Genomic DNA, 10,480 nt, shown 5'->3' on the forward strand with positions numbered 1-10,480 from the left:
GTTGATGCCCCACCCGGTACCTGCACCACAGGCGCAAGGCCGGCCTTGATACCACTCTTGGCAGCACTGACCGAGGCCCTGCGTCTCAGCCTGGTGAGTTCGATGCCCGCCCCTACCTGCAGACGATGCACTAGACAGCGCTCACCTTGGCTAGCATGGCGCCACCCTGCCGTTCAGGTGGCCGAGTGCACCAGTGCAGGCGTGGCGCCTCCAGACCATTGGGACGTGGGCTTTCACGCCCTGACACTGGGGCCTGGCACCCGTGGCATCCTGCATCTTTTGGTGGGCCTGCTTGAGCGCTGGACGGAGCTGGTGACTGCTCAGGTTTGATGTTGCAGCTGTCCGGTTAATGCTCTTTTGGTTGTCTCTGGTTGCCAAGCAGCGAAAGTCGCTCAATGGACCCGCTGCCATGTCGTGTGCAGATACTTCCACCGGTGCTGTGCGACATCCTAGCAGGGCTGGCCAGCAACCCAGTAGCAGCCATGGCGGTGCCAGAAGTACACTCTTTTGCGCTGCGCTGGCTACCTTGTTTGCGCCCAGAGGTGGCCGCCCAGCTTGAGGCCGCTGCCGAGCTGCAATGCCTGAAGCTGAGCTTTCTGGGTGTAGTTCAGAGGCTTGCCAGCGCACCCACCTCAGCCCTGGCAGCCGCGTGGTGCTACGAGGTGCATCAGCAGGTGGCATCACTGGCGCTGCTGTCAGCCCAGGAGCGCCGTCATGTAGTCGCCACGAGCATGGCCGCAGCCGGCAGGCATGCTGGTGCGCCTGCTGCTGGTGATGTTGCAGCTGCGCTACTGCTGGCTGGCGACCTGACTGTGCGGCAGGCAGCGTTGGAAGCGCTTGTAGCGGAACCTGCCAGCCCTGCGCTTCTGCATCATGACGCTGTTGCCGGCAGCTTGGTAGTGGCGCTCGGTGAGCCGACCCTGCAGAGGCTGGCGGCTGAGCTGTTGCAGGCAGCAGCAGTGGGTGCACCAGCACTGTGCGGCGCTGCCATGCTGCCCTGGGAGATGTGGCTGTTGTGCCACACTGGCAGCCCCGCAGCAGGACCTGCCGTGAGCTGCGTTCTAGAGGTACTGGGTGCGCAGAAGCGCTCCGGCTGGCAGCACATGGCCCCTATTGTGCTGGCTCTGTTCCATAGGAGCCCAGCTGTCGCTGCAGAGGCTGCTGCTCAGCTGCACACAGCACTCGTGCAGCGACCTTCTGCGGCCATGCTGTTCAACCCCCTGCCCTTTGATGGGCTGCTGGCGCCAGCAGGCAGCACGGCACAGGCACACCAGAACTGCACCGGCGCCAGCAAAGCCGCTGCTGCAATTGCCGCCAGGCTGTTCACGGCTGCAGATGTGCAAAGCTTGCTGGCAGTCATCGGCAACCCCTCACTGCCGCGCGGCTTGGCAGCGGCAGCCCTGACACAGCTGTCCCAGGTTGCTGGCGATGAGCGCTTTGCAGCTATCCTTGCCACGGAGACAGGTGTGTGGTAGTGCATGACTGAGCGTGTGGTATCGAAGAGTGTCAGATCAGGCAGCGCCTGTGTGGCATGTACCGCATGCCAGGCCACATAAAGGCACCGCATGCTGCCTCTGCAGTACTGCCTGGGCTGCTGGAACATGCTCTGGACACCTCGCCGATGCACCAAGTCCAGCAGCCAGCGCTGGCATGCCTGGTGATTCTTCTGGAGCAGCAGCAGCCCGCCAGTGGTGCAGCGTGGTTGCTTGCAGATGCCGACAATCGCATCCTCCCGCTGCTGCCGCTGGTGTTCCACCCACTGCCTTTGCTTCGCCAAGGCATTGCGCAGCTCCTGCACCTCTTGCTTTTTGGCGAGGCAGCCGCGCAGCTGCATCGCCTCGCTGCACGAGCGGCTCCAAGCTCCGGCCCCGCCTCCTCCTCCAGCGGGTGCAGCGTGCCTCAGCCCTTCTGTACCGCATACTGCTTCGCCTACCCAACAGCGGTGATGTCAGTGGCCAGCACACTCCACCAGCGGCAGGCCAGCGGCGTTTTTGTCGGCAAGCAGGTGGAGCGCTTGTGGCGAGCACGGCAGCTGTGCGAGGCAGCCGGCAGTGACAGCAGCGGCCTGCTTCAGCTGCTGGCCTCCCCCTGCAGCCTTCCAAGGTGGGAGGCAGACCTGGTGCGGGCCTCGCAGGCGACCCTCAGGTGCCTGCAGCCAGAGGAGCTGGTAGCTGAGGCACTGGAGCAGGTCAAGGCGTCGCAGGACCACGCCCAGTGCCATGCCGCGCTGCGGCGCTTGAAGCTGCTGCTGGCGGCGGTACCTCAGGTGGGCGGCCTCCTCCTGCCCTCCTGGACAAGCGGTCGGAACAGGCCACGGACCCACCAAACACGTTGCCATTGTATGCATCTGCAGGGCCTGACTGCGTTTGCGGCGGCAGACTGGCTGGACGCGCTGCGCTTCTTGCTGGCCACGTCACCGCAGTCTGCCGAGGACTGCCAGCTGTGGGTGGAGATGCTGCCGCTGCTCCTGCAGCTGGTGCAGGCTGGGGCAGCCAGCCAAACTTTGTTGTCATTTGCGGCAGGCAGTGCATATGCCTGGGTGCAGCAGCAGGGCTCGGCACTGGACAGCCCACACACGCAGGCAGCGCTGCTGCCTGCCGTCTTGAACACGGTGCGCACCGTTGCAGAGCGCAGCCTGCAGTGCACCGGCAGCGGTCAGCGGGCCCAGCTCATGGACGCCATGCGGGGGCACGACTGGATCCTGCTGCTGACACAGCTGGTGCTGCAGGGCGGGTATGCGGCCAAGGTGGCCGCGCTGCAGCTCGCAGTGGTGCTGGTCGGCGGCAGCGCCGGCTGCCCTGGCAGCTCCCATGCTGTGGCCGCCCTGCTGCAAGCAGTCATGCGGCACATCCTCATGCCTCGCCACCTGTGGGCCACGGACCTCCTGCACGGCAAGGCAGCAGTGGCGGGGGCCCTGGCGGTGCTGCTGGCCATCACCCGGGCATTGCCCGCCCCAGACTGGGCTGCGGCATGGGCAGATGTGGGCAGCACGTACTTCCTGTCGCGGGCCGCCGCAGACAGCTGTTCAGTCCTTGTGCAGCGAGATGCGCTCCTCTTGCTGGCGGCAGCCATTGCAGCACCTGCCACCAATGCAATGGTGCTGTCGGCGTGGCCGGAGTGCTTGGCCGTGGCTATCAAGGCAGCCCTGGATGTTTCCCTTACAGCATCCACCAGGACAGCTGCGCTTTCTGTGGTGGCTGCTGCGATGTCGCACAGCGCGCATAGAGCTGAGGAGGCTCAGGATGGGCAGCAGACAGGCAGCGCAGAAGAAGGAGGGGAGCAGCCTGGAGGGCAGGGGGGTGCCAGCTGCGACGCAGACACAGCCGATCGGGAGGAGCTTAGCCTTCCCTCGCCACAGCCCTTGGCTTCAGCAGCTGAGCACCTGCTCGGGAGGCAGGACCTATGGGACGGTGTCTGCACTATCCTGCAGGTAAGCCTTTTGTGTGCTTGCCTGCATGTAGCTGAGATGGCTCTGCACTGGACTGCCTGCCTTTTCTCACCCCCCCTACCTGCGCCACCTGCAGGAATCAAGTGAGCCAGAGCTCCTCTGCGCCGCCTGCCATGCCGTGCTTCAGCATGTGCTGGTGGACGCAGAAGCGGCCTGCCGGTTGGTGGATGGCAAGGTGCTGCTGCGCCTGCTGCGCCTGCCAAGCGCAGCTGGACTGGTGGGCCAGTCCCTGGCCGGCCTGCCATGCTCAGAAGCAAACAGCCTGCTCGCGGCAATGGATGCGGCCCATGCAGCTGCGGTCCTGCTGGTGGCAACGGCGCAGCTGGCCCCGGAAAGCCGTTGGGCAGGTGTGGTGGGCTTCCCAGGCTTGCTTCCTGCGGCGGCCGAGGCGTTTAGCCTGGCAGCAAGCATAGCCGCCTTGCCAGAGCAGGCCCTGTCATCTCCGCCGCGCCGCCAAGCAGCCGTGCCACCACTCGCAGACGCGCTGGTCGTGCTTGCGCAGACAGACAGCTGCTCAGCCGAGCTGAGAGCAGCAAGCTCATGTCATCCGCTCCCACTCGCAGCGGCGGTGGCGTCAGTCATGGGCCAGGAGTGGTGCGGTGTGGACGGCAAGAAGCGGCTCTGCCGGCTGCTGGCGGTCGTGCTGCAGCACGAGGAATCCGCAGCGGCCTTCCTCGAGGTATCTGCTAGCGATGAGCACAGCCTGGTGCCGCCCTGCAGCACAGGTGACGGTGCAGCAGTGGGGTCGCTCCTGTGCACTCAGCTCATTGAGCAGTTCCTGGCAGGCGCAGCTGCAGCCAACTGGCTGTCGCAGCAGGAGCTGCACGCCGCCCTGGGCGGTCTTCTGTGCCACAGCCATGCAGCCAAGCAGGTTGCGGTGCGTGTGGGGCTCCACAAATCGCTGGTAGACAGCTGTGCCAGCCTCGCTGCGAGCCTTGTTGCGCCAGACCAGCCGGCGGCGGCAGCAGCAGAACTGGCACATGATGGTGCCAGGCGCGCCAGCAAGTTGCAGCAGCTGAAAGCGCGGCGTGGCACCGGCGGAGGCGGGGGAGGCCGGCCCCAGGCAGCGCAGCTGGCGTTTGGGAGCCGCATCACGAGCAGCATGCTGGGCAGGAGGGACCCGCCCCCGCCTGCGCAGGACGTGCAGCAGGGCACAGACTCGGCATTGTCGCCACCGACCGAGGTGCAGGCTGCCCCTCACGACGGCACCCCAGCGCAGCAGCCGGCGGAGCGTGCCCGCCTGGTCCTGTGCCTGGACCTGCTGCACCAGCTGACGGCGCGCAGCCAAGTGGCCAGCGACAGCATGGCGGCGGCTGGCCTGCTGGATGTGGCCATGCGCCTCTGGGGCGGGGGGGGCGCCGCGGTGCAGCACAGCCTGTCCAGGCTGGCTGCCGTGGTACTGGCGCACTCTCAGGCAGCAAGGCAGGTTGCCGCCAGCACAGGCAAGAGCTTGGGGGAGGTCTCACGCATGCTTGCCAGTCCCTCTCTCAGCTGCCAGGGGCCACTCCTTTGGTGTGGCACCATAACGTACGGCTGGCCCTCCCTCATGGGGCTGTGTGCTGCTTGCAGGCGAGCCCCCACTGCTGGAGCGCCTCGCCTCGATTGTCCTTGACAGCCGCGGCTCCTTGGATGCCATTGCGGCGGCGGCGGGGCCCCTGAGCTGCTTTGCCGCCACACCAGATGGCGCACGGGTGTTGGGGCGGGGGGACGGCGCCGCCTTCCTCCCCCGTGCCCTGCGCCGCCTGCAAGACTGCACGGCAGCCGGGGACTGGAAGCGCCTCCTCCCCATCCTGCAGGTACCGCCTGCTGCTGGGGGCGCTGCATGCTGCTCAGGGTGTGGCATGCAGGCGCCGGGCATGCATGCATGCATGCGCACCAGCTCCCCTCCCCCCACCGCGCCACTCCACGCAGGTGCTGGCCGACCTGTGCAGCCAGGAGGAGGGGCAGCGAGCCTTGCTGCGGTGCTCGGCGCCCTCCCAGGACATGCTGGGGGCGGTGCTGGGGCTGGCGGCGCAGCAGCAGTGCAGCAGCGCGGCTGCCGAGGCGGCCATGCTGGTGGTGAGGCAGGTGGCCCTGTGCCCCGCCAGCCAGGCACACATGACCTCCCGCCACGGCGCGCTGCAGCAGCTGGTGGATGCGGTGGCGGCGGCGGCGCGGCAGCCTGGGCGGGCAGCCGCGGCGGCGCACGCGCTGTGGTCTCTGGTCCACAGCGGGGAGCGGGTCAAGGTGGCGGTGCGGCGGTGCCAGGGATGGGCAGCGGCGATCCAGGCGGGGCTGGACGCGCACGGCGGCGGCGGCGGCCAGCAAGCCGAGCCCTGGCACCAGGCGCTGGCCCAGCCCTGCGCTGCGCTGCAGCAGCTGCTGGCCTGAATGGCGTGTGTTTAATGTTGCACGCGCCGATGAAAATTGGGGAATGTGTTGCGAGTAGTTCAAACTGAAAGGAGCAACAGCAAAGAATTGGGAAGGGGGGCTGCCAGGGGTGCAGGGCGATGCAGCAGGCCGGAACCAGCAGACGCACGCACACGCAGCGCGGGGCGAGCAGCCGCGGTGAGGTGTGGGCGCTAGGGCGCCGCGATCAGCGGCTCGTCCTCGTCGCTGGGGTGCTGCTTCTGCGCCGCGGCCGCCCCAAACAGGCGTGCCTGCGCAAAGATGGTCACGTCCAGCGCCACGGTGCCCAGGCTGCCGATCAGCCAGGGCAGCGAGGAGCGCAGCTCTGGCCAGGTGGCGCTGCGGATGAGGATGGATGCGCCGTACAGCGAGTTGGCGGCGATGGCGCACATGAACATCGAGATGGCCAGCCCCTCCACAGACTGGCGCTGCCTGCGCGGCGCACACGGGCGTTGCAGCGGGGGTGGTGGTCAGGCAGAAGAGAGGAGCGGGCAGGGTGGTGTGCAACCTTGGTGGGGCGGGAGCCGCGGCGGGCATGCCAGCGGGCGGGTGAGAGAGCGCACCAGTTGCGATAGATCTGGGAGGCGCGGCTGGTGAGGTAGAACACGCTGGAGCAGTAGCCAAGCACGGTGCCGGCGGTGCTGCAGGCGGGGGGCGGCGGCGGCAGGGGGGCCTCAGGCGAGGCGCATCGGGCGCGCCGCACCCGGTCGGCGCCAGCACTGAGTGGCGGCAACAAGGCAGCCCATACGCGTGGCTGCACGATGCGCAGGCATCCGCCAGCGGGCACACCGCCAGCTCAGCAGCCGGCCAGCACTCACTACGCCCACAGCGGCATGTGCGCCAGCAGCCCGGTGCCGCCGCTGCCCGCCGCGAGGACGCCGGCCGCCAGCAGCCGCCGCCCGCCAAGCCCCCGCTGCCCCGCCTCGTCTGGCTGCGGCTGCTGCAGGTGCGCCACCACCAGCAGCGTGCCCAGGCAGGCCAGCACACGCTGCGGCCGGAACGACACATCCGCCGCAGGCACCGCGCGGCTGCTGCTGCCGCCCAGCAGCACGCCGCCGGGCTTGATCTCGCCGCTCGAGTCGCAGCACTCGTGTGCTGCCGCTGCTGACGCTGCCACTGACGCTGCCGCATCGCGGCCATCCGCGGCGGCGTGTGGGCCCCGCCCCTCCCTGTCGCCGCCGCTGCCTGCCCACGCCTGCTCGGCGCTGCCGCCCGGTTGCTGCTCCCCGCTGCCGCTCTGGTGCTGCTGCATGCCGGTGCTGTCGTGCCGCCGGCGATGGTGGTGGTGGTGGTGGTGGTGGCGATGCCGGCGTGACGCCTGCATGCGCTCCCGCCGCCGCTGCAGGCTGGTGTAATAAATGTACTGCGGCAGAGCAAGAGCACACGTGTGTATGCTTGTGTGTGTGTGGACAGAGGAGGGACGCGGCAAGTGGTGGATTGCAGGCTGAGGTGGCAGGCGCTCCCATCCCGCAGGCTGCTGGCCCAACGTCACGCCACCAGCAGCGCCCATCGTGCCCTCCACCAGTCAAAGCCAGCCCCCATCCAAAGCCACCACCAGCGCCATCCACCACGCCCCACCCCCCGCCCCCACCTGCACCATCATGACGCAGTCCACGGTGATGAAGTACTGCGCAGTGAACACAACCGTGGGCAGCTGGTCCCCCTTGAGCAGGGCGCCTGCGGGGGGGGGCAGGGCGGGTGCATGGCAGGAGGGCAGGTGAGCAGAACAGGTGCCTTGCAGAAAGGCACACCAAGTGGAAGGGCTGGGGGAGGCCGGGGCCAGCCAGCGGCGTGCTGCAAGGCACCCACCTAGCAGGTTGCAGGTGTCACCCTGCATGGCACAAGGGCAAGGGAGAAGCAGAGCGGTGAGCGATTTGCAGGTGTGCAGGGCGCCACATGCTTCCTGTGCTATGCTACCTCAGCTGCTGCTGCCCACAGCAGCCCCCGCCGCGGCGCCAGCACCCTCACCAGCAGCCACGATGCCAGGAACCATGGGCTCAGCGCCTCGGCATGCTTGGTCTTATAGTTTTTGTACAACTGCACAATGTGTGTGGCGGTGGGGTGGAAGCTGGGGACAGGAGAGTCCGCAGGTGGGGAGCAGGTGAGCAGGCAGCGGGCTGCACACTCGGCGGCAGGCAACCCAGCCCATCCACCCACCTGCGGTATTTGCGCCACCATCCAGCAGCAGATGCTGGTGATGCCGCAGGAGAAGCCCACCAGGTCACGCACACTGCAGGGAGGCAGCGGCAAGGCCAGAGGCTTGAGGTGGCCAGCGGGGCTAGCGGCCGCGCGCGGGTGAGCGGCGAAGGTGGTGCTGCACCAAGTCGGCAGCGCTCTACGGATGCTTACTCACTTATATATGCAGTCCCCAAACACGTCGGAAATCCAAAGGATGGCCCCCGGTTGGCAAGAGGACAACATCTTCAGTGCGTCTTCAGTGCATTGCAGCCGTTGGCTGATAGCTTAGCTAGCGTGGCGACCAGAGTCCCGGCAGCAGAGCTCGACCCAACGCAGGGCTTCGGCGCTGGCGGCAGCAGCCTGAGCGGCAATTATTTTGACAGCAGCGCAGCTTAGAACAGCAGCGTTGAAAAGGTACTTGAGTGCGTACAGGGACCCGGTGTTGTTGCAGGAAATGCGCGGGGTATGAGGAGCATGAGCTGGTGGCGTCCAGCAGGCGGCAGCAGTCTGTGACGCATGCGCATGTGGGCATTCATACACCCGTGGGGGAGACAGCAACACAACAAGGCGTAGATGTGACAGGCCCCAAAAGCAGGGCTGGCTGGTGTGTTAGCCTTCCTCAACGACTCACCAGCACAGGCACGGTGATTTTCAAGCCGCAACTCAGCATGCCGTTTAGCAAGCGCTGATCATCCATTCCCACAGCAACTAGTCAAAAGCTAATCCAGAGGCATGGTCGCAGGGCTCTACACCCATACCGAGAAAGGCGCACGCGTTGTTCGCATCGACAGGCGGCGGCACGCCCAGGCGGCGGCACGCCCAGCTGCGGCAACCTGTCAAACGTCCACATTCGATTCAGCTTGTTGGCCCTGCCTTTGTCAACCTGCTGAGACATTGTGAATCCTCGGGATGTGTGTCCAGGCCCTGCACTGCGTAGGTGTTGGGTGCCCACAGAGCCATGTGCCCGACATGTTTGGCAACTCAGCGCACGTCCTCCCGCCCTGCCCAGGGTGCCGTCCTGGTGTCGCCTGCTACTTATGAGCACGTTACATGCAACAATGCGGCGTGTAGCATTAAGGCAGGGGTCCCCGGCCGACTCATTCCCGACACCCTTCACACTCGCCCCAGACAGCCCGCAATTGCGTAACGATTGCTGGGGTCTGGCCGTTCCTCAAGTAGTGCAGCGGAGCGCGCACGGCATGGAGCGGCAGCAGTGACCGCAACGATCGCTCCCGGTGGCGCGCCATGCCCGGGCTGACGGTCCGGCAGGAGGTGCTGGAGTTTGGCAGCTGCCCCGTGTGCCCATGGCTGGCCCAGGTGGAAACGCTGCAGGCCATCAGAGCGCTGCTCCTGGAGCTGCTGCAAGTCAGCACCTTCGATGAGCACGGCAGGAGTGAGTGTGGGTAGGGCGGGAGGGGTCGGGCTGCGCCCCGGGCGTGCCTGCCGCCGCTGCCGCCTCCCGCCCTCACGTCCCGCTCCCCTCTCTGCGCCCTCCCCCCTCGCAGGCTTTGTCACCCCGCAGGCCATCAGCGCCGCGCTGGACATCAACACGGTGCAGACCAAGGTGCTGGTGGACCTGCTGGCGGCGGTGGTGGAGCCCGCAGACCTGGTGCAGCGCAGCGACGGTGAGGGCGCCGCCCCGCTAGCGGCCTGGCGGCGGCCGGCCCGCTCAGAGGGCCGAAACGTCGGCAGCTGCCGCGGCGCAGCCCGCCAGCTGCCTGCCGTCGCCCCCACGGCTGCCCTGCCTGCCCTGCCTGGCCCATGGGCCGCCCCACGCCGCCACGCCGCCGCGCCCTCACGCCGCCGCGCCCCGCCCGCAGGCGGCGACGAGGTGGTGGGTGTGGAGGTGTACTGCCTGGCCCTGTACCTCTTCGTCCACTTCTACCTGCGGGAGGCGCACAAGGCGGATGCCTCGGACGTCTGGCCCCCAGACCTCTTCTCCTGGCAGATGGAGCCCAGCAGCCCCATGCGCATGACCTCGCACAGCTGGGGCAGGGAGCAGCAGGGTGAGCAGGGCGGATGGCTGGCCGGCTGGCTGGCTGGCTGGCTGGCTGGCCGGGTGCCTGGGTGCCTTGGGGGGGACGGGCGGCAGCGGCGGGGCGGCAGCAGGCAGGAGGCGCGGCTGCCGCGCCGCATCGGGCGTGGCGGCTCGCCTGTCGCCACCCTCGCCGTCGCGCTCCCCCGCCGCCGACGGCCCTTCCCTGCCGCTCCCCCGACCCGACGCCCCTGACCACCCCTGCCCGCAGGCGGCCACTCCCACAAGTCCTACCTGCCCAGCATGCGCCAGCACCTGCAGCAGCACCTGCAGCACCAGGAGGCGCTGGTGGGCGGGTTTGTGGGGTTTGTGGCGCGACACGCCGACGTGCTGGCAGCGCTGGTCACCGCGCCCGCGGCCCCCTCCCCGGGCAAGGCGCCCCAGCCGCGCGGCATGGTGTCGGCGGCGGAGCTGGACCGCCTCGCCTTTTT

At 67.8% G+C, this 10,480-nt stretch overlaps 2 protein-coding genes across 2 annotated transcripts; one reads left to right on the top strand and one right to left on the bottom strand.

The window, feature by feature from the left end:
* Window positions 1–1,205: 1,205 nt before the first annotated feature.
* On the top strand, window positions 1,206–5,818 carry CHLNCDRAFT_140374 (hypothetical protein; the record flags this gene model as incomplete). The annotated part of the gene is made up of 11 exons (XM_005850462.1): window positions 1,206–1,464; window positions 1,581–1,698; window positions 1,885–1,947; window positions 2,095–2,266; window positions 2,354–3,151; window positions 3,359–3,430; window positions 3,576–3,795; window positions 4,012–4,325; window positions 4,587–4,844; window positions 5,038–5,244; window positions 5,360–5,818. The coding sequence occupies 11 exons, from the start codon at window positions 1,206–1,208 to the stop codon at window positions 5,816–5,818; spliced, it is 2,940 nt and encodes a 979-aa protein (XP_005850524.1).
* Window positions 5,819–6,009: 191 nt separating this feature from the next.
* CHLNCDRAFT_140375 (hypothetical protein) lies at window positions 6,010–8,257 on the bottom strand (the record flags this gene model as incomplete). Its single annotated transcript, XM_005850759.1, has 8 exons — window positions 6,010–6,268; window positions 6,400–6,477; window positions 6,655–7,199; window positions 7,428–7,513; window positions 7,646–7,667; window positions 7,805–7,873; window positions 7,994–8,066; window positions 8,190–8,257. 8 exons carry the CDS (start codon window positions 8,255–8,257, stop codon window positions 6,010–6,012), a joined length of 1,200 nt encoding a protein of 399 aa, XP_005850821.1.
* Window positions 8,258–10,480: the final 2,223 nt, after the last annotated feature.

Source organism: Chlorella variabilis (genome assembly GCF_000147415.1).
Source record: "Chlorella variabilis unplaced genomic scaffold CHLNCscaffold_3, whole genome shotgun sequence".
NCBI lineage: Eukaryota > Viridiplantae > Chlorophyta > Trebouxiophyceae > Chlorellales > Chlorellaceae > Chlorella > Chlorella variabilis.